This window comes from Gymnodraco acuticeps, unplaced genomic scaffold, assembly GCF_902827175.1.
Source record: "Gymnodraco acuticeps unplaced genomic scaffold, fGymAcu1.1, whole genome shotgun sequence".
Classification (NCBI taxonomy): Eukaryota; Metazoa; Chordata; class Actinopteri; order Perciformes; family Bathydraconidae; genus Gymnodraco; species Gymnodraco acuticeps.
Window position 1 is genome coordinate 1,225,067 of NW_022989815.1, and position 27,969 is coordinate 1,253,035.

Below are 27,969 nucleotides of genomic sequence, written 5' to 3' on the forward strand. Positions count from 1 at the left end.
CCCGTGATTCATTCACTTGCTGTCGACATCCTACGGGCACTTCATCGTTGCAGAAGATACCGTAATACAAACAAACATATCTTACCAAATCTTAAAACGTGTGGCATCCCGCGAGAGTAACCAAGAAACAGCAGCAGAAGCGGGATCAGCCTGAGGTTGGACCTGAAAACGAGACTGCTTATCATCAGATGATGGGAGGTAATCTTCATGTTGTTTTTAAAAAATGCACAGTGGTTTAATCCCCCCGGTGCGCGGGTTCGATTCCCCCGAAATTCTTCTACGCTCGTTGGGCAAGGCAGGGTGACGGCGGCCCTGGATGCGCAAGATCACGGCATGGTCACTTGCGCTTTCCCTAAATCCATTAGCAGTCCCGGCATGATTCCTTCTCCTTCCCCTTCTCCTTCTCCTCTTCACTGCGCCAAGAAACAACAATCCTCCGGGTTCGAGGGACGGCGGGACATCCATGTCGAAGGTGTATACGGATCCAGTGGGGAGGGGGGGAGCACGAGCATGGGCTGTAGGTGAAGGTACTGGAGAGGGTTGGAGAGGGGCTAGAGAGCGCCAAGCAGAGGATACAGCAGCGATACACAGCCCCCTATGAGGCGCTCTGGGTAGCTTGCGCTCCCATTATACTGCACTGCTGCACAGGCTCTGACGTCGAGCCAAGGTTAGTGTTGTGAACGCGCACCAGAGAAAGACAGAGAGAGCGAGTGGGGGGATAAGGAGGGAGATGGATATACAGATAGATAGAGATAAAAAGAGGGAGGATGGAAAAAGAGAGGGGATGAACGACGGGACAGAGATAATAATGGGGAGGGAGGATGGGAAACTTTATTGCAGGCTGTAGTTTCTCTGCTACCCCCACAACTTGCCACCAAGCTCGCATGCATTCAGAGAGTTGTCAGTAAAGATGCAATATTGTAAGTGCAACAACATTAACTTCAACGTGAAGCCTTACTTGCAGTTCACAATACGGATTTAGTAACAAAACAAAGCATGATGCATCCATACATTGAGGGAAATACAGTTGCTGTGATATTGATCAAATGGCATCTTTCTTATGAAGTGACATGTAAAAAGTGCAACCTCTATTTAACAACATATGTTTGGCTTGTTTATTATGGCCGATTGTCTTTTCAGCACCATGGACTGATGGTAAACCTGCATGTCAGCCGCAGAAACGGAATGGGAGTCTATACTGTAAGTAATGTTTCTCAGGGTTAAAAAAACCAGCAATGATTTATTGTTCCCACTGGAGGATGCTTAAGCTTTGGCTAATTCTAGAGGCACTTTCCTTTACAGGCTCATACAGAAATCACTATGCACACACTGCACATAGCGATATAATCTCATGCCTGCAGGATATCATTGCACTGATTTTCTTTTTCCTTACACCCGTACAGTAGGATACATTATATACAGTCTATGGTTCTGTCATTATATTTCCTTTCTAAACCTCTTTTACGGGATTTCAAGTTTCAACCATTTCCACCATCTTTTCAGAAATGTGGGAGGAGTGGGATGAAAGAATTAAAATTGGCAGAACAGTAAATCCGTCATATCGACAGAGGCTGCTGAAAAGCGAATATTTAACCTATGCAAATAACTCCACTTTAGACATGAAAGCCTTCCAGCAACAGACTATTCTCGAGTGAGAGCCATCCTCCAATGTGAAGGTGTGTGTGGCATGCACGCAAAGCGCCACTGTTGCTTATATTTCACGGGGAAAGATATCCTCTCGAGATTTTAAATGGGCCTATCGCCTTTCTATCTGATTAGCGAGTTCAATTGAGGCTGTATCCTATAGGAGGCAATGCGCCGAGAAGATGGATATCTTCAGCTTTAGCGTGGGTCTACATGATATTGATTCAACACTACATGAACCTTATCAGCGTCCTCCCCCAATGAGCAGCTCTTCATGGGCCAGTGCATCAACTGGAGCTAGTATGTACAGTGATGTACCCACCCCCCAAGAGGGCTATTTAATCCCAACGGAGACGTGAAAGGAAGGCTTTGATCAGCGCATCAGAGTCCAAAGCCTGGATGAACACAGTCATTGACTAAAGTGTGAATGGATTGACTGTGTGTGTAGAAATACTTTGAAAGTCACTACAATATTCCTGCATGGCCTTATGTATTTAAATAGATATTCGAGTGACAATGCATATATCATGGTCTATTTCTCTTTTTACAATGCTGGTAACTGCCTGTGTGGTGTGTCTTAATTAGACTGCATGCAGAATAGTGAAATTAGAGTAAATGGGAGATGACTAACACCTTCCCTCTCTGCTATTGGAGTGATACTCCATTATGCATCGGATCTGTCAAGTCCCCGTTCACAAATACTGTAAAAGTGAATGCATTTAATTGTGAAGAGGACACTTGTATCAGCTAAAAGAAACACAAAGTAATTACATGGGATCAAGTAGGTGGTGTGAACACTGACTTTGAACGTGTGTCAGTTTGCGTGGTCTGCACACCAGCAATCTGCAGTGTGAGCATATCAAAGAGAATGGCACTCATCATGCCACCATCTGGACCATTAGCATAATTATGGAGAAATTCAGGGTTCCCGTATAAGTCAGCAGAGCTTCACACAGCATGAAAGGAATGCTTATTGAGCTCAGGGAGAAGACATCAGCTGACAGGCATGCTGGTTCCTCTTTAAAGTCACAGCACCCCTCTGGCCTAAATGCCTAAGGTACTGCACCACGAAAATCCCTCAGGTGCCCCTACACTCAATGTTCCCCCAAATGTAATTTGTATAATAGAATTAAGGCTGTCACAAATTGTTCTGACTTAATTTTCGAATATTGATGTACACCATTTTTCTCTGTCTGTGTCTCAGCATTGGGCATGTGAGGATAAAATAATCAGCTATGCTTTACGTCTCCATTTTTTTTGTTTGTAGATTAGTTTAACGTTTCACTGCCGGGTAAGCCAGTCAGAGAGTAACATTACTGAGTTTGTAAATCAGTTAGAAAATTGGAGGTGATGAGAATGGTGAATTTTTACATTATGATGTCAAAATGACTCTTGCTCCTCTTAGCTTGTGTGACAAATAGGAAAATACCATTTGGGAGATGTTTTCCTTTTCTTCTACTTGTGATCAAACCGTGTCGTTTTTGAAGGAGGACCACAAATTAGATTACTTTTATACACACCCACTTGCTTGTAACCCAGGGAGGCTTCCACATGAGCTGGCTGGTGTGTTTATTCAGAGTCCATTCATGCACTGGGTAATGCAAAGGGGACTTTATGCAAAGGAGAGATAACCACTGCTAAAAGCCTTCTGTCATTCTCTCTCTCTCAGTTTCTCCCCTCTCTCCCGCCCTCGTTCACTCTCTCGCACAGGCAGACTGGTGGAAAGATAGCATTGGCCACAGGGAGGGAAACCATGGAAACGAGAAGCTGATGCACTTTGAATGGTAAGACCCTGAAAGAAAAGACATTCATTCAATTCAGTCACCCTGTACTAAAGGCTCAACTCTACGCATTATTCTGAATTCTAAAAGTGTATTACTAACATGGTTGGCTCCAGAAAGCCAACAATGGTCTCACTTCATCAGCCCATTGTGTCAGAGTGACTGTAGCTAAGGACGTCTTTACATTTTGGCAAGTTGAAGAAGGGCCCTACAACAACACACACACACTTCTCCCTTTTGCACTCAAAAAACAAACCTATAAACGACCTCTTTTTCTCAGCGTTAACAGCGTGTGTCCAAATGCACCCCACCATGCAGGCTTCACTTAAGCCTAGTGACCCAGGCAGTTTGGAGATCAACATATTTACATTTCCCACTTGTGGCTTTGCTTCAGCAAATGCCTCGAACATAAATGCATGCCCGAGTCAGTGCTGGCCTATATGTCTTGAGAAGTGCTGTCATTGAGATCCCGGGGACCCTCAGTGGGAATACATTATTCAGTGACGACAATAGTCAAGTGAGACAGTAATTAGGACCTCTCTGCACACTGTCACTTCCAGTTAGTGTTGACAGATGCCCGCAAATCACCCCCTCCAGCAAATGCAGTCAGGCAAGCTTACTTCTGGAGCTGCACACTGTTGTGACAGCCATCTGTAACTTGTGTTACGGTAATGGTAATACTTTAGAAAATGGCATGGAAATATGTTCAGCATTAAAACAATGTAGTGTATTGTCAGTAAATAATGTTCTGTCGTCATATACATAGACTGTTTATATAAAATGATGACCATTCTATTTGTGCCAAGTCACCAGTGTCACTTACTTCTGTGGAAGTTGTCCTTGTCATACGTATTGACCAAAGTAACATATTGCCAATAATATGGAAGTTACAAATCATATTTTAGTATTATGAAAAAGTTGTGCATCACCTTACAACAATTATAGAATTACTGACGTGACTGCCCACATCAACTCAATTAAGTGGTAATTCCTAAGAGTATGACAATATCATGTAGGCATACAGATCTGCCACGAAACATAGTGAAGTGTTTCCAACTACTTTCTGCAGTCAAAATGGCAGCCCATCCATTCAAAACAGGTTTAAACCTTCAAAATACAACAGAGAAGAAAGTTCTTACTTCAGCAAAATTATAAACCAAACTAACATTGAGAAACTGAATGCCCTTTGCAGTTTGCCAAGAGTCAAACAGTTTAACGTTATGTATAGTGTCCTACTTCAGTAGCCTGTACATTTGACGTGAACACAAGCTACGTTTTTTGTACCAGCTCCATTATACGCCACAATTAAAACACTGGATATTTCGTCGTAGCCTACTGCCTATCAACAACATGACTGGACTGGTCGTCATCATTGACAAATCATCATTTGCGTACCGAGATCATCATAGGGAAGTTACAGGTTTCTGTGTTTGTAACGTTACTTCTCATCGAGATTTTGAAAAGTTTGAGCCGGAAGACAAACATTGTTCAACGATTGGTTTAATTCAATAGCCCTGACCAATCAGGTGACTTGTAGGCGGGACAATTGTCAACATGACAAAAACTATTTGATCACATAACAGCAATCATTAAAACAATTGAAATGTGTTTTAATTGGGTATGTTACATTGTTAGTTTGTTTTAGGGTTTGTGTCTTTGTTTATATGTTGCACCATAAGCATGACAATAGTAAAAATCCCTACTGGTTGTTAGAGCCTAGATCTGTAATGATACCAATATGGATGGATCAATTTGACCCACTGGCTCAGAAGGCATAATCAACCCAAAAGTGTCTCATACGATACAAGATATTTTGACTATAGTGTGTGTATAATGGCGATGAGCTTCAAAAACGTTATTTACCAAACAGCTGATATTTCAAGACAACAAAACAATGTCAATACTTTTAATGCCGACTTCATTTCAGTTATTTTTGCAGTTCTGTGCTCAGTTATCATGCTCTTGTACTGTCATGGTGTACTGGGTCACTTTGCAGAATCGAGCCATAGTTACTGTTATTAGCCACAAAGGTGTGGGTTCATAGACCACGGTTTTAAAATGGCGCCTGTTCAGATTTTACTTACACTCTCTAAAGGTCCCATGTCATGGCCATTTCTACTGATCATAATTTCATTGTGAGGTATACTAAACTAGATTTATAGCCTACTGTGCAATTTTCCAAACTCACATTGGTTTCTCATACAGCATCTCTATAAATGATGTGTATTCACCGGTATTCACTCTCTGTCCTCAACGGCTTGTTGGAGCTCCTGAAAAACAAAACGTTTACCCATTTAAACAGTCGTGGTAGATACCTTGTTTGTTTTAAACATCATAAATACACAAACAACAATGAATACTTACAGGTTGTGTACCCGAATCTCCCGCTGGTCCAACAAAGTAGGAACAGGTATCGTTCTTCAGTGCCCTACGCTGTACATATGTTTCGTGAATGCTGGCAGAGGGTGTGGCCTCTGGGTATCTCTACGTAACGATACCCAGGAAGTAAACAATGGAAAATGGGAAATCTCCAACGAGGCGTTTTGGAGAGGTATTTTCTGTGTTAGACTTTTACTCCCTACAGGGTGTACTTTGAGGGTTTGTGACTCTGCAGACCGTTTACATGCATAAAAACCTTCATAACACACAAGGGGACGGGTATAACCAGAAAAGCATGACATGGGACCTTTAAATTAAATCTACTTAACTCTCTGAATCCATCGTTTTAAATTAGTTTTAGTTAAAGATAGCAAAGCAATTTCAGACAAGAATGAACACTGCTACCAACAAAGGATTACATATCTATTTGCACAAAGGTTCGATGTAAAGGCCAACGCATGTATCCAGCATTGAAGAAAACTTGATTACATGGACCCTTGATGTCTTTATTATAAGATATCTGTACCTTGCTTACAATGCCATTTTGGATAAATAACATTTCACAATGGATTGCAAAGCTGACCCAATTTCCATGTGCATAAAATGTCAGAAAGTCCTCAAAACTTTTCAAACTTGAATCTTTATCGACTTCCGTCTTTCCTGTCATGTTCCCAGCACTTATTATTATAAAATACAAGTTCTATTTTTGTAATTGTATTTATAGTTCTCAGAACAGTTATGCCAATGTCTACAGCATTATTTATTAAATACATATAATGCTTATTTATTTTTTAAATAATAGCCCCTGAAAAATAACAACAATTCATAAGAATTTAAATAAATAAAAACTTTTATTTTATTTTTTAAATGTGTGAGTTGTTCATGTCTTTGTTCTTGTCAGGAATATAAATACTTTCTGTTCTTTGTGGTCTAAGATCTTAAGAGTAAATCATGCATATTCACAGACACACAACAACAAAAACAAAATCACACACACACACACACACACACACACACGCACACACACGCACACACACACACACATACACACACACCACACACACACACACACACACACACACACCACACACACACACACACACACACACACACACACACACACACAGCAGTGAGTCAGGCTGATTGGATGGTGGACGGCTGGAGTTGTTATTACAGAGCATCCAGCAGTGTCTGGTTTGCAGGATAAGGACGTCCTTACAGGGCATTTCTCAGTGTGAACGATGAGGAAACAGCTCACTATGTGTGTGTGCTTACATGTGTGTGTATTAGAGATAGAGAGAGAGAAAGAGAGGGAGAGAAAAACTGATAGAGACCCCGAAGAGAAAGTTTGAATAGAGGAATAGACAGAATGTGGACGGATGCATCTGTCTGCCTACACATTTTGGCCATCAAATAGAAATCTTGGCAACGCTTGCAAAAAGTGACTTTCCCCAGTGGAATAGTCTGTGCCAAGGGTTGGCCTGCAGAGAGAGAGAGAGAGAGACTGGAGAATAGAAGAAGACTCACAAGGCTTCATGATCTGATACAGGAAAGCCTCCAATAAACGTTTTCTGTTTTACAAAGACATCTCCATCTTTGGTGTCCATGAAATAGAATAAGAGAAGGGCCACTCCAAGCCACACATGGAAGTGTAAACAAAAAGCGGACACGCACGGTTGATTTTCCTCCATCCTGGGGCTTTTGTTAATGGGCCTCTCTTGGTGCCCTATTAGTAACTCATTAGGGCTTGATCTAATTTTCAGCATTTTACACACCACTGACAAAGAGACATGAAAGAAATCTGTAAATGTGAATGCCACCAACTCGATGACACATGAAACGTTAGAAACTAGACCTGTGTTAACACCTATGAATTGATGCATGAAACAAGTTACACACCTGGAATATATTCTCAAGGAGGGGTTATAGCAAGCACACATCCCTGACCTTTTCAGGTTTCCATCTCACTAATGCAATCCACTCTGATTTCCACAAAGATCCAGGGATCAACTGTTGCAGCAGGGGATGAAAGTGTACAGCAGTCGCCCTCAGACATCCAGGATCAGAACTCCAAACAGGGATAACACCCTCTCAGCATCAATGTTTTCAATCAAAGGATCAGCTACTGTGACTGGAAACAAAATGTCCCAGACAGATATCACGCAGGAGTTACCGCCAGGCAAAAGCTGGCACGACTAATAATGGCTTGTCAGAGTGAAAATAGCCTGGTATTGTTCTCTCTTTCCGGAAAAGGTACAGGCATAACGCTTCTGTCTTGTTCATCTCTCAGGAGTCATGCTCTAATGGCTTTTCAGGCTCATATTACTTGGGTAAGAGGGATTTAAAGTTGCTGTTTCACTACCCACAGAGAGTACTGATGTAGGTTGAGCTATTCATTCACACATAATTCAGCATTAATCAAATTTAAACCATCATAAATGAGATAAATGTGGGTCTTTATATGAAATGGCATTTGAAGCATGGATTTGAGAAATATCAAACTGCCTGGTTGGGGATTTATTAAAAATAACTCAAGGTACATGGACTGTGCCTTCTACAGCTCAAGTGTGTTCATGAGTTGCCAAGACTGCAGTGGTACAAAAATATATTGGACATATAAACAGAAATACTAAATAGTGTGACTGACAAATCTGCCAAGCACTGGTTGTTAGATGCTTGTAAAGAACTGCTAGGGATTAAGGACATATGAGATGCAATGCATTTAGCTTCTATTTCAAACTCGTATACTTATATAGGCAACTCGTTTCAAACATGCAAACAATACAATTCATTTCATAAGAGATAAATGGTTTCATAAACTCTCAGCATGGAATTGTAGTCATCCACTCACAATAATGTGCAGAGGCTTTCTGCTTTTTTTGGCAGGCAACAGTCATTTTATTGTATTCAAGTCTTTTGAATAACTTTCTGTGCTTTTGCTTCCTTGCTCAAATCCTTCCAGTGGTTTTAATAGACAAATTATTGTTACAAAGGTCCTCAGCATCTACAGTAAGCCCTGCGCAAAACCCACCTTGCCGTAAAATGTTCCCACCTAAGCCTCTGTAAAACCCGGGGAGAAATCTGGATGGAAACCAGCAGATAGAGAGGCAGTGTGGAAATAAAAAGAAGGGTTTGATCTCATCATGCTCTCACTGTTCTGGAGGTGATGAAATGAGGCCGGTCTTTGAGCTGGGCGAGGTCAGTCCCTTTGCTCTCTTATGCTCTCCCCTCTCCTCTTTTCATCTCCCCCATTAATCATGTCTGTACACATGAAAATGAGCTTAACCCTTTTCACTTGCGGTGCTCCACTTCCACTCAAGGACACCTTGCAACAGAAAGTGTAGAAGTGGGATCTCTTTGTGCATATTTTCTCCACTTAATGGACACCCTTCAGTCTTGACTCAGTGATGAAATCATGCTGGATGGGGCTTTATCCTCTCTTGTTAATGCTGTCACTCTTCCTCTTGTAGCCTCATATCAATTAACACTTCCATAAACCCTTTTGTCAAATGTTTAACAGGGAAGAAAATGGAATTGAAGGACCTTATCCGTATCCCCTTGAGTCTAACAGAATTTCACTGGCAACTGAACCATGTAAAAAGGGTTGGTGCACGTACTCTATATCCTCATGAGAAAGAAGAGAAGACAGAGAGAAAGAGCGAGAAGAGAAAGAAGATAAAGTCGTCAAGGGAGGGAAATAAATAGAAGTAGGTAGAGAATGAGTAAGGAAGAGAGAGGATGGAAAAAAAGAAAATGAGCTTGGTTCCTTGTGTGGCACGGCACTTCACTTAATCATCCCTGGTCTATAAATAGGCCTTTACAGCCATGGAATATTGGGAGATTAATAGAAGAGAATAGAAAACCATAATGCTGCGAAGCTTCAACACTTCTGTATCACTTCGGTTCAGTGCAGATTATATTTGACTTCTCCTCTTCAGTTTTATCATAAAAGTTTCCCAGATTGCATTTAGTTTACTCCCTCTCTCCCTCTATTCTCTGTACAGTCTTATTGGAGGACAGACGTGCACACTCAATACTAAATGCCACCAAAAAGGCAGTATTGATGCAGTGAAAGCATTTGAAAAACATAAGCAGAACTCAGGGATTCCCCAAAGCAAGAGAAAATGTAGAGCTCCTGATTTTTAAATCTGTATGATACACTGCAGTTTCTTTTCAGCACCTATTACAAGTGCTTATCTCCCAAGGAAATATTGATGCTGTTGAGGGGGAACAGGAATCACCTTGTACCTCCCTGCTCCTCTCACTGTGAGTATGTGTCTGTAGTGCTTATGTGTGTACATTTGAGGATCTAGTGTGGTTGGGGGCTCCCATCAGGAGCATTGGACTGAGAGAAACATGACAGAGGTGGGATTCAGGTCAGCAGAGAGAGTTTGTGAGGACACTGCTTTGAAAACACACACTAATAGATAGGAAGCTATAGGTGGAGACACCATGCATGCCTGAATGTTTGTTAGTGCATGTTAATATTAACTTCAGATTCACTGCTTTTTTAAACATTCCCATATTGCTGCTAAAATGCAAATTACAACTTCATGTAAGCATGTGAAGACAATCTTAGGCAGAGTGGTTATGAGCAATAACTTAATGACAAAAGGGATTTGCTAATTAATAGCAGTTTTATTGCTGTTTGATGTGGATTTATTTCCTACATTACCAGACAATGATTTCATAATCACTAGAAAAAGAAAATAAAACTGATAAAGCACATGACATGAGGCATTTGAACACAGAAGACATGTTGGTAAACGTACAGGCGTATACACATACTCCGATATAAAGCTCAGTTTAAATCAGCTGATAAAGCTTCATGGTCCTGTTCCTGCTACAAGTCAACATGTCTGTCGTAAAAAAGGTCTATTGAACTTCGTTCATCAGGCAAAGTAAGATATAAAATTGAAAGGTAAAGAAAAAAGGACAACATTTAAAGCAATCGAAGCTTCATATTCTTGTTGGATGTTTGCTGTGGAGACGCAGCTTAATTACATGTTACTTGTTAGACGCTTTTATCCACAGGAGAAATTTGGGGTGAAGTGTCTTGCCCGGGGACACAACAACATGCTGACTGCAGTGGGGTGTTACGGTGTGTGAAGCAGGCAGGACCCAAATGCAGATACAAACTGAAAAACTCCTTTATTTCAAGGCTAGGCACAGATAAACTAAGACAAAACAGAACACTCACCGAAGAACTAGTCATGACACAAGACGAACCAACACTGAACACAGGGAGAGCCAAGACTAAATACAGGGAGGGGTACTCACAAGACGAGAAACAGCCGGGCAGGGGAGGAGAAACACAAGGGCCACAGGTGAACACAATCAGACAACTAGACACACCAGGGAAACTAACGACAGGAGGAAAAACACAGGAAGAAGGACCAGACAATATACACGGAGGAAAACACGACAGGGAGAACAGCAAAACACCCAAAACAAGACATACAAAACGTGACATAACACAATAATCGTAACATGGGGTTTGAACCTGTGACCCCCTGACCCAAACACCTAGAAACAAGGGCCCACTATGCCACACGGCTCCACGGGTTTCTTCTGCAAGGACACCCAAAGCGAACTTTGTAGTCACGGCACATGCGCTTTCTCTGGTCCTTGTTGCGGCAAACAAATCCCTGAGTCGGATTGAAGCTGAAAAACAATAACAATTATTAAATGAATCAGTTCGATAGTTATATGAAGAAGACCATTTTTAAAAGCAAACAAAAACGTATTTTAAATTGGATATGTTGCTTAAACCATATTTCATGTTTAGCTCTGATATAAACCCAATGTAGTTTATTAAAGTACATTGATGCTAGTTCAAATAAACCTCTACAACCCTTTCAATTATCATACTTGTTCTTGTTTCTTTTGGCCAACCCTCACCGGAAATGGGTCCGACTTACTGCCGAGGACCCGGACACAGCTCTCGCTTTGGGAGTACAGAGATTGGATGGCCCTGAGTAGAGACCCCCTCCCCCCATACTCCCGCAGCACCTCCCACAGTAGCCTTCTCCAAATCTACAAAACACATGTAGACCAGATAAGCGTACTCCCAGGCCCCCTCCAGGATCCTTGCGAGAGTAAAAAGCTGATCCGTCGTTCCACGACCAGGACGGAATCCGCATTGTTCCTCCTCAATCTGAGGTTCGACAATCGGCCTGACCCTCCTTTCGAGTACCTTAGAGTAAACTTTCCCGAGGAGGCTGAGTAGTGTGATGCCTAATTGGCACACACCCTCTGATCCCCCTTTTTAAAAAGGGGAACCACCACTCCGGTCTGCCACTCCTTCGGTACTGTTTCCGACTTCCACGCAACGTTGATGAGACGTGTCAACCATGACAGTCCCTCAACACCCAGAGCCTTCAGCATTTCCGGGCGGATCTCATCCACCCCCGGGGCTTTGCCACTGTGGAGTTGTTTGACGACCACAGTGACCTCCCCCCGGGAGATTGGTGTTGATCCCCCGTCATACTCCAGCTCTGCCTCTAACATAGAGGGCGGAGTTGTTGGATTCAGGAGTTCCTCAAAATGTTCCTTCCAACGCCCTAACACTCCATTAGTTGAGGTCAACAACGTCCCATCCTTACTGTACACAGCTTGGATGGTTCCCTGCTTCCCCCTCCTGAGGTGTCGGACAGTTTTCCAGAACAACTTTGGTGCCGCCCGAAAGTCCTTCTCCATGTCTTCTCCGAACTTCTCCCACACCCGCTGTTTTGCCTCGGCCACGGATGAGGCTGCTGCCCTTCGGGCCTGTCGGTACCTTGCAACTGCCTCGGGAGTCCCCCGGGATAACAAATCCCTGAAGGCCTCCTTCTTCAGTCGGACGGCTTCCCTGACCACCGGTGTCCACCAGGAGGTTCGAGGGTTACCGCCCCTTGAGGTGTCTGGGTCCTCGGCAGTAAGTCGGACCCATTTCCGGTGAGGGTTGGCCTCCGCCAGGGCTGCGCTTTGTCATCAATCCTGTTTGTAATATACATGGATCGGATTTCGAGGCGTAGTCATGGGGGAGGGGGTCTGCAGTTCGGTGGACTAAGGATTGCACCACTGCTTTTTGCAGATGATGTGGTTCTAATGGCTTCATCGGTCTGCGACCTTCAGCACTCACTGGATCGGTTCGCAACCGAGTGTGAGGCGGCTGGGATGAGGATCAGCACCTCCAAATCTGAGGCCATGGTTCTCAGCAGGAAACCGATGGACTGTCCACTCCAAGTAGGGAATGAGTCCTTACCCCAAGTGAAGGAGTTCAAGTATCTCTGGGTCTTGTTCTCGAGTGAGGAAACAATGGAGCGTGAGATGGGCCGGAGAATCGGAGCGGTACTGCAGTCGCTTTACCGCACCGTTGTGACGAAAAGGGAGCTGAGCCAGAAGGCAAAGCTCTCTGTCTACCGGGCCATTTTCGTTCCTACCCTCACATATGGTCATGAAGGATGGGTCATGACCGAAAGAACGAGATCGCGGATACAAGCGGCCGAGATGGGTTTTCTCCGCAGGATGGCTGGTGTCTCCCTTAGGGATAAGGTGAGAAGTTCGGTCATCAGGGAGGGACTCGGAGTTGAGCCGCTCCTCCTTCGCGTCGAAAGGAGCCAGTTGAGGTGGTTCGGGCACCTAGTTAGGATGCCACCTGGGCGCCTCCCTAGGGAGGTGTTCCAGGCACGTCCAGCTGGGAAGAGACCAAGGGGTAGACCTAAGACCAGGTGGAGGGATTATATATCTTCGCTGGCCTGGGAGCGCCTTGGGATCCCCCAGTCAGAGCTGGTTGATGTGGCCAGGGAAAAGAAAGTTTGGGGCTCTCTGCTGGAACTGCTACCCCCGCGACCCGATCACAGATAAGCGGGAGAAGATGGATGGATGGATGGTTCTTGTTGTCAGGTGGAACTTTGTTTCTAATATTAAATATCTCAGATATCCACAATGATCATTTGAAATCATTAAAATGTCTTCTAATGTAAATTAAATGTCCATGTACAGAGTTTCTATTCACTGTTATAGGTGCAGCTCCAGGCAGCACATGTGGGTGACTTGTAAGGAGTTTTTAATGTTCAGAAGTACCGACTTATTCCTGGGATGTGGTTAAATAATCATTTGCATTATTTCAGTGAGGCAACTTACATATAGAAGTTCTCCTCTGTGGAGATGGCTGGGGGCATCGTGTCACTGGTAACGGCCTCAATGTACAGAGGGTATTCACAGATCTTTCCTGGGTATTCTTTCCTCAGGTTACTCAAAAGCTCCCAGTCCCCTGTGCCACTGGGATTGTCACGGTCAAACCAGTCGGTCCAGCACACTGCAAGGAGCAATAAATGAGAGAGAGGACGACTGGGTAGGTAGCTGTAAAACTCTCCTAAATGAATGCTTATTCAAGAGAGTGCTTACACAGTGTGGTGTGCTCTTACCTCCTCCACCACAGAAAGGGGAATGGCAGCTGAAACGAACACGGTAGTCACTGCACATCTTCTTTTGGATTTGATCAACGTTTCTGCAGACGAATCCTGAAGTGGCGTCATTTCTGAAAAGAAAAAGTTTAGTCCAGATGGAAATATCTCCCAAAAAGGTTGATTGTGTGCCATGGGGATTCTGTACAGACATTCCTGTTCCCTGAAGGATAAATTATTTCTTATTTTTTAGGCTTTTCCTCCAGTGCCAACAGGACGTTGACAAGAGCGGTTTTGAGTGTTTTAACCAACAGATTGAATGGATAGCAATTGCATTCAGTAAACACATTCATGTCCCCCGCAGGAATAAGTGTACGTATTTTCCGGACTACAATTCGCTCCTGAGTATAAGTCGCTCTTGTCAAAAAACGTGTCGTTAAGAGAAAAAAAATCATATATAAGTCGCATTTATCCACTGAAGTGTTCATCGTCTGTGTCGCCGTGAAGTTCTCACTAGTATCACCGACAGGGCCTTCCCTCGCTACAGGCCGATCATGCAGACTGCGTAGGGCCTCACCTTGCGGAGGGTGCCTCAACTGAGCCGAAAATGCAGCGCACCTATTCGCTTATGCGGCACAATTAGTGTGGCGCGGCACGGTTTCTCCGCAACGAGGCTCCACTAGCAATTCCCCGTTGACGCTCGCTATATGAGGGCCTCATCATATAACTTTGCGTGGGGCCTCATGTCGGCCAGGGACGGCCCTGATCACCGAGCTAGCTATCCATCCAGTTAAACACTTTCAAAGAAACTCCGGCAGATGTCAGCTTTACTGAAGTTTAATGAATTGGTGAAACTGTAAACACAATACAGACATGGCACACTGTTAATAGCTGAATAAACAAAATAATCCACACAAGGAGCTACGGCGCATAATACTGATTAGCCTAGCTGCTAATTAGCTTAGCCACTCGGAATTCTCACTGCTTTTATACAGTCGCTGTTAAACACTTCCGCCAACTCCGGTGTCGATGAAGCAGCATGTCCTGCTCCGGGCTGTCCTCAGACTCATCAGAATCAGCTCTGATGAATGCATTTGAGATAATTGATTTAAAACATACCCAGTAGGCTACTATACAATATTGCAACCCAGTCTCATGGCATTTCGTGTTATAGTCCCGACATTTAATCTATTTATTCGTGTTCACCAACACGATTTTCCTCTTTTTTTCGTGTCACACAGAACGATTTTAAAAGCAATGTATTTTTATTGGTAGTATGTTTCGTGCCTGCAGCACGTCTTTTTGTCCGTTTGGGTCTTGGAAGACCGGAAGCTGTGGGGTTCATAAAAACATGTTTTTACTCAATATCAAGCCACGATTATTGTTTTTTAAATCGTATTATGTCTGACTTTTTTTGTCATCTGTGAGGAAAAGAAATGGGGCTCAGAGCCTCAGAATACTGAAATCTGTATTTTTTAAAATCTTTTTTTCCTTCTAATTTGTTATTCTTTTCTAAATAATTGTTATATAAATACAGTGTTCAAAAATGCTGAAAGACACAAAGTAACAAGGATTTACATAAAGAAAACAAAACCTCAATATATATATAAATTACACACTGGTATTTACTCACCAATAACACACAATTATCCTTGTTTTTATTTATTTGTTTGATTCCATAATCTCGGGCTTTTTTGGCGTCCGTCAGGAACTGAATTTCAAAATAAAAATAACCGGAAACAGACGTAGGCATTTCGAGCGATTACCCAAGATATAGTTTAAGCTCGCTGATTGGATGTTTTAGCCGCAATGCATGTTGGGATTAGGTGTTTATATGATATGAAATCGGTAAAACATTTTAAAAAAATACAATAATACTAAAGAGTGTTCTTGCTTTTCTCTTTGAAAGTCATCACATAACGGCATTGTAATACACGGTTTGGCTACATTAAATAGTACAGATCTGCCGTAGTTCTTTATTTATAGAGCCCTGATGAGAAGACCTTTGGAAAAACTGGAAGAAATGCCGCCAAAACTGAATACTTGACGTGGATCATAAATATATCAACAATTAAACAACATCTTCAATTTCTCTTCACACAATACGTCTCCTTGCAGTATCAACACTAATTCGGCTGACTTTTACATTTGATCTAATTCGTAGATAGGCCTAGGTTATATTTACACCATTACGGTGCACAGCTGATATAAAAGGACGGTAACACTTTATATTAAGGTACACAAATTAACCATCAACTAGTTGTTAATTAACATGCATATTAGCAGTATATTGGCTCTTTATTAGTCATTATAAAACACTTATTAATGCCTTATTCTACATGACCATATTCTACAAGAAATAAGCCATTCGTTGAGAGTTTTTCCGCATTAACCCTCTAATTAGTGCTTATTTGTTGCAAGTAAGGAACTTATTGTACATGAGTTTTGGTCTTAATATGCTCTGCCCAATATGGGCCTAATAAGGCAGTAGTACCACAAGAATAGTAATTCTCCCATAATAACACTTAACAAATATGATCTATTCTTATGGAACAAGACATGAAACTATAGGTTACTTACGTAACCCCAGTTCTCAGAGTAACTTGAAGTGAGATGTCTCACTATGGGATGCGCCTCATCGCGGAGCAAACAGAAGCATCAATCTCATTACGCCAATCCTGATGGTGATCTTGACGTCAGCGTCAGGGAAATCACCCCCTATAAGTAGCTTGCGCCACGACGCATGCGCCATTCAAAATAAGCACCTCTTCTCGCTTCACCATAGCAAGGAGGGCCGTCTGGTGAGACATCTCACTTCATGTTACTCTGAGAACTGGGGTTACGTAAGTAACCTATAGTTCTCATTCATAACACTCCGTTCGATGTCTCACTATGGGAAATTGTAGCTCCCGTATTGCCAGACGAGCTTATCTCGAAAATCACCAAATCAACCAGAACTTAACAGGTAGAGCTCTGACTCAACCAGGTGCCCAGCACTGCTTGAGTCACACTGGGAGCAGAACGTCCAGCCTGTTAGGAGGCAGACAAAAGTGAGCTGCACCAATGTCTTTGATGGGAGACATCCTGGACAGAGTCCAGAATGCAGCCAGACCCTGAGTCGAAAGAGCTCGCGGACCCGAGGGTGCCTGCGAACTCTGACTCGTATGAGCCCCAAAGCAATTGCTTCCACAGACCAGTGGGAGAGCCGTTGCTTAGTAACAGGCTTGCCCTTATAAGGGTTAGCCCAGGACACAAGGGGTTGGTCATTATGACAAAGCACCCTTGATCTGTCCCTGTACGTGCGTGAAGCACGGGCTGGACACGGCAAATCCGGCCGCTGTTCCCCGGAGGAATACAGTGGCGGGGAGAATGCCTCAATGTCAAATGTGGTACCCGAACCGACCGCCTTAAGATAAAGGCAGGGTTAGGCTTCAACCACACTCTGTTTGCCCTGGGGCAAACTGAGTGCATGAAAACTGTACAGATAGTGCATGAGTGCCACTGGCTCGCTTGGCAGCTGCCAGGGTCAGCGTCATGTCACACTGTATTTAGATTGTACCACTCACGGGCCAGGCCCATAGAGCCAAGCGCTCTGGGTGTGGGTGAAAGATCGCCCCCCCCCGCTTGGGACAGTATGTCCCTGCGTAGTGGGAGCTGCCATGGCTGCCCGCACAGCAGCTGATATATCTCCGCTAGCCAGTACATAGCTGGCCAGTGCGGAGCTATCAGGATAAGTGTGTGGCGTTGCTCTCTCACTCTGGCCAGAGTTGGGGGTATCAGAGCCAGGGGTGGGAACGCGTACAGAAGGCCCGGGGGCCAATTGTGCGCGAGTGCATCCACGCCTAACGGTGCATTTAGATCGCGCATCGAAAAGAACAGCTGACACTGAGCGTTGTCTTTCGATGCGAACAGATCCACCGCGGCTCTGCCGTAACGCACCCACAGCTGGCTCACAATCCTTGGATGTAGAGTCCAGTCTGCATAAAGTGGTATACCTCTGGACAGTAGATCTGCCCCGAGGTTCCTCACTCCCGGTACGTGCGTCGCTCTCAGAGAGAGGAGACGCCTACCGCTCCATAGGATAAGTTTGCGCGCCAGTGTGTGTAACTGGAGAGAACGCAAACTCCCTTGGCGGTTAATATACGATATTGTGGTCGTATTGTCTGTCCTCACGAGGACGTGATGTCCCCTGAGGAAAGGCAGAAAGCGTTTTAGGGTGAGAAACACCGCTAAAAGCTCCAGGTAATTTATGTGTGCCCGCTGGAGGTCTCTGCTCCAGAGACCCCTCACCGGGCGACCTTCATAAATACCTCCCCAACCTGTCAGACATGCGTCCGTGGTGACCACTTTCCGTGAAAGGACAGCACCCATAGGCACACCTCGTACTAGAAAAGTCGGGTGCAGCCAGTGGCGCAGTGCCATTACGCATTTCACAGTAACCATCACTCTCCGCGCGCCATGGCGCGCGGAGAGTGATGGTTAGTGATGGTTTAGTTTTAGGGCGGCCACCCAGCGCTGAAACTCCCTCATGTATAAGCGTCCCAGTCGTACGACCAGGATGGCTGACGCCATGAGCCCCAGCAATCGCAGGCATGATCTGAAGAGAACATGTTTGCGCAGCTGGAAAAGAGCGAGACAAGCTCTGAAAGCTTTCACTCTATCCGCTGACAAGCGAGCTGAAAAGGGCACCGAGTTCAGGTGTAAACCCAGGAAGAGTATAGTCTGCGCGGGGCACAACATGCTCTTCTCTGTGTTTATTATGAAACCCAGGTTGAGCAGGTGCTTTACGAGGACATTTGTCTGCGTAACAGCCTCCTGCTCCGACTGTGCGAGAAGCAGCCAGTCGTCCAGGTAGGTCGCCAGGCGAATACCCTGTTGTCTTAACGGGGCTATCGCGGCTTCCGTACATCGTACAAACACCCTTGGACTGAGAGACAGACCGAAGGGGAGTACTCTGTATTCATAACAGATCCCCTGAAATGCGAATCTCAGATATTTCCTGTGTGGGTAATATACTGGGATGTGAAAATACGCATCTTTCAGGTCGACTGATGTGAACCAGTCGTCTTGTCGCACGAGCCACAGCAGAGATGTGTGAGTGAGCATTCTGAACTTATATCTTTTAGATATTTGTTCAGAGCCCTCAAATCAAGTATTGGCCGAATTCCGTTCCCTCCCCGTTTGGGAACGAGGAAGTACTTGGAATAGAAGCCGCACCGACTCTGCTCGGCGGGTACAATAGATATAGCCCTCTTTTCTAGGAGAGAGAGAATCTCTTTCTCCAGAATATGGGCTGACTCTCCTCGGGCCTGCGAATGCAGAATGCCCGAGAAGCGAGGGGGTTGACAGCGAATTGGAGTCTGTAGCCCCGTGTTACTGTCTTGAAAACCCAAACAGATGATGTGAGCATCTTCCACTGCATGCTCCTTAGAGCCAGTGGAGATGTCACATCTCTTCCCCTCTGAGTCTCTATTTGTTGTGTTATGGGGCCCTCTAGTGTCTGAACACAGTGGTGCCCCCTTTCGACAATCCCCACCGACACTGCGCATGCGCATGACGGTGGTGCCTTCACAACCCCAGCCGGCACTGCGCATGCGCGTGGCGGTGGTGCTTTTAAAACCCCAGCCGGCACTGCGCATGCGCGTGACGGTGGTGCCTTCACAGACCCGCCTGTAATCCGCCTTTTGAGAGATGCCGTAGCTGCTCTCAGAAGGGGAACAGTTGACGGGCTGTTTATTGGTTTTATTGTTTTTCTTATCATTTTTTTGAGCTGCGCCCTCGGCCTGAAGCCTGGATGTGTCAGCGGCAAATGTTTTATGACAGAGGAACAAACAGATTTGTGACATGTGTTTTTGCGGACTTGAGGATGGTGTTGAGGCATCTCTCGAGGTGGCGGGAACACATTTAGAGCTGGGGAACCGTGGACTTCCAGCTCTGTCACGGAGGGGAGAAGGAGGGGCTGTCACGCCGCTCGCTTCTTCTTCCTCGCCTGCTGGCCGAAATTCTGGGTTGGCTGCGCCTGAGCTGCAGCCGGAACCGGAGATTTTCTGGGCCAGCTCGCCCTCGTCTCCAGCCTGGGCTGGGGACTCGGGGCGGGCTGCGACCTCTGCATTTTTGGTGTTTTAAACCGAGCAGGGTTCAAGGCAGCTTGGGCGAAGGACTACTGCTGCGAAGGACTGCTGCTGCGAAGGACTGCTGCTGCGAAGGACTGCTGCTGCGAAGGCAGCGGCTGGACCCTTCGAGGGAGGCAGAGGTGGAGTGCCTCGTCCTCCCTCTTTTTCGACTCACACCTCCTTTGCATGGAAGCAAGAGCGGAGCCGAAAATTCCCTCGGGAACGATGGGCATATCCAGCACATCCTCCTTTTCCCGGTCTCGGAGGTTGGTGAGGTTGAGCCATCTCGCTCTTTCCTGCACCACCATGATCCCCATTGCCTTACCCGTGGCCTGGACGGCGCAGCGTTGGACACGGAGACAGATGTCTGTGACCGCTGCCATCTCGTCCAGAGTGGCTGCCCACGGGTTACCCGACAGGTCCTCGCAGAGCTCCGCTTGGTAAGCGGTTAGCAGCGAGGCCACATTCAGGGCCCTGGCGGACAACGCTGCGGCTTTGTAGGACCACGCTGCGGCTTTGTAGGACCGTTCAGTCATTGTCGACTGAAATCGGTCCGACTTTGCCGGCAGCGTGGGGTTCCTGCTTGGTGACGGGCCCATCCTCGGTAGGAGGTGGGCTGCTACCAGCGGTTCCATGGGCGGAGCAGGCCGAGCTTCTCCATTCCGTCACAGTCTAGGGAGGAGGCATCCTGGATTGGGACCTTGTTGCTGAAGGGCCGGTCTCTCCACGAGACCGACACCTCATCCAACATCTCTGGGAAGACCGGAAGGAGTTGCCTCTTTGTCCGCGCTGCTTGGGGAAAATGTTTCCCTTCGTAGCGGGACCTGGAGGTCTCCTTGGGCCATTTCAGGCCACGGGATGTCGAGTCTGGCCGCAGCGCGTTTGCACACGGCCTGCAGGTCCATGCTCAGACAGGGCGAAGCTGGTGTGCTATCGTCTGGGAGAGCAGCCCTCGCTCCAGGCTTTGCAGCCTGAGCTGATGACATGAAGATGTCCTCTTCATGTTCATCCGACTCGGACAGGAGGAACACCGAGGCGTCCTCTTCGTCCTCGTCGTAGTTCAGCTCGAGGACATCCTCCGCGGGTGAGACCATGGTGAGGTCTAACCGGGAGCCCCAGCTCGATAAAGCGTGGGGTCCCGTTCCCGCGTGTCTTGCCGTCACCGGGTCCCGGCCTGCCAGGGCGCGGGAATCCGGTTCTGCGGCCATCGCAGATACTGAGCCCCAGACCGACATGGAGAGGGGTTCACTCTCTGTGGCGGATGCCCCCGCGTCTTGACTGCCGGCCGGCAGGTCAGTGGACATGGGGGGGTCCTGCTCCGACAGGCTAGCTTGGCGTGCTAGCCGTCGGCGGAGGCTCTTTACGGTGAAGCGGACACAATGTCCGCATGAGCCGGGGTTGTCGATAGCGCCTCGGGCGTGTTCCAGCCCGAGGCAGGACGAGCAGACCTGGTGTGTGTCTGTGCCCGAGATCTTCAACCCGCAGCCGCAGAGTCGAGCCACCGAGTCCCTGACTCCTCTGGTGTGAGGGAGAGGGGCGTCCATCTTGTTCGCCTCGTGGCGTGGAGAGGACCCGCTCTCAACAGGTAGGTTGGGAGAAAAAGAGGTTACCACCCTGTCCTTAATCCGGAGAAAAGGACGGTGTGGGTCTTTTATTCCCGGAGAATACTGACTGGTGTGGCAGTATGCTCCTTTTAATCCTTTCCTCCTCCGTGGGGAAGAGAAAATAAAAAACGTCCTCGCTACCGTGGTGTCGGTAGTGAGGGAGCAAGCTAACGTTAGCTTGAAAAAGTCAGACCTAGCTCACTTTCCGGGGAAAGAGAGCGGCGAGGTCGATTTCAACAATAACTAGCGTTAGTAATTACCGTCTTCCTGCGAAGCAGAAGGAGTAGCCGGCGAGCGCCCGTCGACCGAAATGGATATTTGGGTTCAGTCTGTGGACCGTTAAGCTTGTCCGGCTACCATAGAGATGTGCTCTGAAGCGAGAAGAGGTGTTTGAATGGCGCATGCGTCGTGGCGCAAGCTACTTATAGGGGGTGATTTCCCTGACGCTGACGTCAAGATCACCAGCCAATCAGGATTGGCGTAATGAGATTGATGCTTCTGTTTGCTCCGCGATGAGGCGCATCCCATAGTGAGACATCGAACGGAGTGTTATGAATGAGAACTACAAGTGTTAATTAAGTCTAAACAACTCAAAATTAGCTATTTATATCTAAGAACATGTTCCCTATTTTAAAGTGAAGTCTTGTTCATAACCAATAAGCTAGTAGTTTGACTCTAATTAGGTATTTCTATCTAAAAATATGTTCCCTATTCTAAAGTGGTCTTGTTCATAACCAATAAGCTAGTAGTTTGACTCTAATTAGGTATTTCTATCTAAAAATATGTTCCCTATTCTAAAGTGGTCTTGTTCATAACCAATAAGCTAGTAGTTTGACTCTAATTAGGTATTTCTATCTAAGAATATGTTCCCTATTCTAAAGTAAAGTATTGCTCATAACCAATAAGCTAGTAGTTTGACTCTAATTGACCTGAACAGGTTCCCTATTCTAAAGTTGCCTCCTCTTCACACTTTGTAAATACATTATAGCACACAACTACTGCAATTAACCTCAACAGTACATGAACAAAGTAGGCACACGTTGAAATATCTGTTATATTATTGAACCACTGAAGAGAGGTTCAGACACATACATGTACCAAAACATGTCAAGTTTCTCTAAGGCTGAGAACACACATGCAGCCTGTACTTTTTAATAAAAACTGATTTTTAACAGAGTTTATGTATTTGTGATCATACTGTGTGACCTGCTTGTATGTTCTTACACAATAGGTGTACTGTTCTCTCTCTGTGTTGTCTCAGTGTGAACATAGATTAAACAGCCAGCCAAACTCTTTTGAGAGCCAGGGAATGAGCAGCCATGCTCCTTTATTGACTTATTTGCAGTCCACTGACATTCAAACGGAGTGAAACTATAAAAAAAATAAGTTACAAGGCACTTAATGATCTCATACATGCAAGTGTAACATACACAGATGAACACATTAGGACCGCTTAGTGTAAACAAGGTAAATATAGCTAATGCTAGCTGTACAATAAGCATGTATACAGGCTAGTATGGCTAACGCTAGCATGTATGCTAACGCTACCGTGTATGCTAACACTAGCGCGAATGCTAACGCATTTTCTCATTGAGTTTAAACATCTCCACATGTCATCACATAAACACAATACATGTTACTAATCCTTAGAGTGTAAGTGTAAGGTTCACACTTACACTTACAGTCATTGCTTTCTGACGGACTTGACCCTTTTACTCTTCAGGTTGCAAAGGGAAAATTAGTAGCAGTGTAGTTCACGTTCTCCTACTTCCTGTACCCGGGTCTAACTAACCTTCAGTACACATTTTACAAAAATATAAATGGGCAAATATGAAACATACAGGTCAATATCACCTTGCTATTGGTAGCTGAACTGTCAATACCCCAAAACATATTATAAAATATAAATACCTCATTTTGAGTTATTTAGACACAATTAACACTTATAGTTTCATGTCTTGTTCCATAAGAATAGATCATATTTGTTAAGTGTTATTATGGGAGAATTACTATTCTTGTGCTACTACTGCCTTATTAGGCCCATATTGAGCAGCGTATATTAAGACCAAAACTAATGGACAACAACTTCCTTACTTGCAATAAATAAGCACTAATTAGAGGGTTATTGAGGAAAAACTCTCAACTAATGGCTTATTACTTGTAGAATATGGTCATGTAGAATAAGGCATTAATAAGTGTTGTATAATGACTAATAAAGAGCCATTATACTGCTAATATGCATGCTAATTAACAACTAGTTGATGGTTAATTTGTGTACCTTAATATAAAGTGTTATCAAAAGGACTTGTAGTTTTTAAAGATATTACTGATTTTCTTTGAATATAAGAATGTAAATACTGAGTCTGAAATAGTATAGCAATATGCTGTAAAATTATGTGAACACATGAATAAAACTACATCTTCAGATGTTGTACATACATAAGTGTCCTACACTAATAATACAAAGTTATTATGGCTGTGTGTACCTTGTGTGCAACGCCTAGTGGTTAAAGAACGTTATTGAATTATTGTTTTTATGTGTTATATTTGATAAAATAAATTAAGAGTGCATACATATAGGGGGAAAGTAGAAGGTCAATGATAGAAATATAGAATATAAAAAATCAAGAAGATACTATAAGTGATCTCTACAATAAAACAGTTTAGTGCAGGATGTACAAATATATTAATAGGAGGAGGTGCAAAACAGAAAAACAAATCAACCTTTATTTAAACATTAAATAATACTTTAGATTAAGGTCTTCTTTTAAATAAGAAAAAAGCTTTAGGGGTATCTATCTAAAGATAAATATTAAGCCTGACAAAGTACTTAACGTCTAATATATTGCTTTCCTGCAATGTTAACTACTGTATGTTGAAGCACTTATTTTAACTGATATTATACACATTAATTATACTCTTATGTATGTAGATAGTGTGAAGTTAAAACTTCTGTTGTTGCAATGTTGAGGTGGAATGAAGGAGTCTGGAACGTCGTTAGCCAAAGCACTGAGAGTTTATTAAACACAGTACATTAATACAGCCGGGAGGTCACTTAGTTTCACACTGTCCTGTGCAACCACCAAATCATCTCTGAACCCAAAGGAACCACAGCAGGCAGCAACATGAGGAGAGGCGGGCTCTCAGAAGCCCGCGTTTACCTAATCAATAGCAGATGTGAGACAATAATCTGCTTGTCTCACGAAATGCAGGCAGGCCTGGACCCTTCCCCCACAGGATATAGGAGAAGCGTTTGACCTGTGACCTCAACCTACAGAGGAGTTTTTGACTGATACTACAAACAGATGTTTGCAGTATCACAGATTCTAAGAAACAATAAGAAGCTCTATAATCAAGATCAGATTAAAATATTCTCTTACATATAGTATAAAAAATGTGCAGAATTTGACAGTTTTATGGTGGAGGTATACACACATATTGATAGATGTCTTGTAATGCACTGTTGAGGAACCTGTAATGGCAAACTTTACATATATGTAGTTTAAAGTTTTCTTATAGTGCAGACTTTATATTGTACCTTACATGGACACATCAATTGCAGTTCCTAGAATGATGTGTTTTGCTTGTAACCTCTGTTAGCACTTTCAGCAGTTCCTATAATAATGTATTTCAGCTTATAACCTCTGTTAGCACTTTCAGCAGTTCCTATAATAATGTATTTCAGCTTATAACCTCTGTCAGCATTTTGCAACAGTGTCTGTAATGATGTATTGACACTCATGACCTTTAAAAACGTCGAAGTAAGGTCTGGGTGATGTGTTTTAGTTCATGTCCTTTGCCTCCCTGGAAAGTGACATTTAAGGTCATCTAAGGTCTGAACTTGATGAGGGGGCTGGGTACCAAGCGCAGGGCAATGGGCAAGTTCCTGTTAGTTTCCCTGTCTTATAATCAAGTTCCCCATTTCTTAGCCCTCCATCTGCTGCTGACAAGTTTCCTCACTTCCCTCTTGCTGAACAGGCCCCTGGTTCAATCTATTAGTGATTGACAGTTTCAGTTCCTTTGGAAAGCTTATCTCTCCTGCCAGGGCCCCTCCTAATAAGTGACGGAATGTTGTTGAACTGACAAAATCCTATATAACCTGTATGCATCTTTCACTCTGCGCGCACTCTCTAAGGATACTCTGTGTTCTGTGAGACCTGTGTCTTTGAATATTCAAATAAATAACCGGAAAGACAACTCTGTCTGTTTCACCATTTATTGTTTGATATTTCTGACTTGTGTATCTCCACAGTATTGACTAGGTCTAAGATTTCCATATCAAATTGGCGTTGTCGGCAGGATCTCTGACTTGTCGATTGGGGACACCTGCGGACGCTGGTGGTCGCACCGGGATCCTCGGATTCTCCTCTACCTTGACAGAAAACGTACGGGACGAGAGGACCAGCGTCGGGGTGAAACCGATTGACTTCACGAGATCCAACGAACTCAAACGGCTTTCCAAATACTCGGTGAGATGTACAGTGTCTAAATTGTTTAAAGTTAAAACGTAAATTAAAACCCCATGACATTTATAAGAAGGATTTCTCAAGGTAGGATATTTGAGACTATCCGTCGTAGCCTGGGTTTACGATCAGTTTTTGTGTGATTTTTACTGAAGAACAAATATCACAATCACCGACGGGTGAAAAGTTAGTGTTTGATAACACGGGGTGTTTAGAGTAAACACTTAGCAGCTTTGCCATGGGATCAAAGCAGAGTGGGGGGCTGTTACACCCTCCCGAGGGTCCGATTATAGATGTCATGCGGGCAAAACATGGTGAAGACAGTCTGTCTAAATTAAGTATCTGGACGGAAATGTTCGGATTTCCAAAGGGAAGTTCCTTCAGCAAAAATAAAAATAAAAAACCTGAGGGATAAATTACAAATACATGAGGAGGGAATGAAGAGTAAAGACACAATTAAAATGAAAGATCTAGAGGAGCTTGACACTCATAGAAAGTGTTTATAATACTAGGAGGATGAAGCGGAATGCTGTAAAAGAAGGCAGTTGGCCTGGGGCATTAAAGAAAATATTAAGGTTGAAGATGAATGTGAAGAAAAGAAGGAAAATAAATTATTTCCAAAACCATGTAAACCCCAGACATCTCTGTGTCCTTCCATTGCAGGTCTGAATGACCTCTCCTCGACTGGGTATCCTTTCCCTCCCCCGGGGTACAACCCTGGCAATCCGGCTAGCCCACCTCAACCACCAAGCTCGCCACCCCCATCAGCCCCAAGTAGATGGGGACAACAGCGGGATAAACAAACCCGATGCCCAAGCAGGTGTTTGGGGGACACACCTCAGATAATGCCTTTCTCAACGGACTCACAGACACAGCGCAAGCTACGCAGAATGCTGGCCGCTCACAATACCGAGGGAGAGGCAGAAGAGGTTTTCCGAGGCAGAAGACGAGAAGCAAGACCTTCATTTGACGAAAGATGTTTCTGTAAGAGAATATTTTAATCTGATCTGTTTATAGAGTTTCTTATGGTTTCTTAGAATCTGTGATACTGCAAACATCTGCTTGTAGTATCAGTCAAAAACTCCTCTGTAAGTTGAGGTCACAGGTCAAACGCTTCTCCCATATCCTGTGGGGGGAAGGTTTCAGGCTTGTCTGCGTTTCCTTGAGACACGTAGATTATTGTCTCCCATTTGCTATTGATTAGGTAAACGCGGGCTTCTGTGGGCCCGCCTCTCCTCGTGTTGCTGGGTGCTTTGGGGCTTTTGGGCCAGAGATGATCATGGTAGACCACGGGACGGTGGGAAACTAAGATGATCTCCCGGCCGTATGTATTAATGTACTGTGTTCAATAAAACTCTCAGTGCTTTGGCTAACGACGTTCCAGACTCCTTCATTCTACCTCAACATTGCAACAACGGAAGTTTAACTTCACAATTGGTGTCTACGAACAGTACCGACATTTCTTCAGAAGACTGGTAAGTGCTTTTTTCAAATCTATTTGAACAACTGCCTTACCAGACTCTGTGATTGACGGTATCAAAATTACCTGTGAAACTGCGCGAGTGCAATTTGTTTTGGTCTCTCCACTATGTACA

General features: G+C 44.4%; 2 protein-coding genes and 1 long non-coding RNA gene across 7 annotated transcripts in view; 1 reads left to right on the forward strand and 2 right to left on the reverse strand.

Annotated features, from left to right (window-relative positions):
* Nucleotides 1–365, reverse strand: part of LOC117556129 (glutamate receptor ionotropic, kainate 2-like) — a 54,692-nt gene extending 54,327 nt beyond the window's left edge. For both annotated transcript variants that reach the window (XM_034231376.1, XM_034231366.1), the window contains exon 1: nucleotides 86–365. In XM_034231376.1, coding sequence (XP_034087267.1) covers nucleotides 86–209 — 124 coding nt within the window. In that variant the 5' untranslated portion in view covers nucleotides 210–365. The remainder of the gene's footprint in view (nucleotides 1–85) is intronic.
* On the forward strand, nucleotides 86–27,965 carry LOC117556154. 3 transcript variants are annotated; one of them, XR_004570500.1, is made up of 4 exons: nucleotides 86–198; nucleotides 1,141–1,200; nucleotides 3,314–3,428; nucleotides 26,211–27,965. It is a non-coding gene; the product is annotated as an uncharacterized LOC117556154 (long non-coding RNA). The 3 variants fall into 3 exon arrangements; XR_004570501.1 differs by having other exon boundaries at nucleotides 3,355–3,428; XR_004570502.1 differs by lacking the exon at nucleotides 86–198 and adding an exon at nucleotides 495–667.
* LOC117556140 overlaps nucleotides 11,202–27,969 on the reverse strand; it is a 53,131-nt gene continuing 36,363 nt past the window's right edge. For both annotated transcript variants that reach the window (XM_034231387.1, XM_034231394.1), the window contains 3 exons: nucleotides 14,216–14,328; nucleotides 13,932–14,106; nucleotides 11,202–11,468 (listed from right to left, as the gene is read on the reverse strand). In XM_034231387.1, the coding sequence (XP_034087278.1) occupies nucleotides 11,348–11,468; nucleotides 13,932–14,106; nucleotides 14,216–14,328 (409 nt within the window). In that variant the 3' untranslated portion in view covers nucleotides 11,202–11,347. The remainder of the gene's footprint in view (nucleotides 11,469–13,931; nucleotides 14,107–14,215; nucleotides 14,329–27,969) is intronic.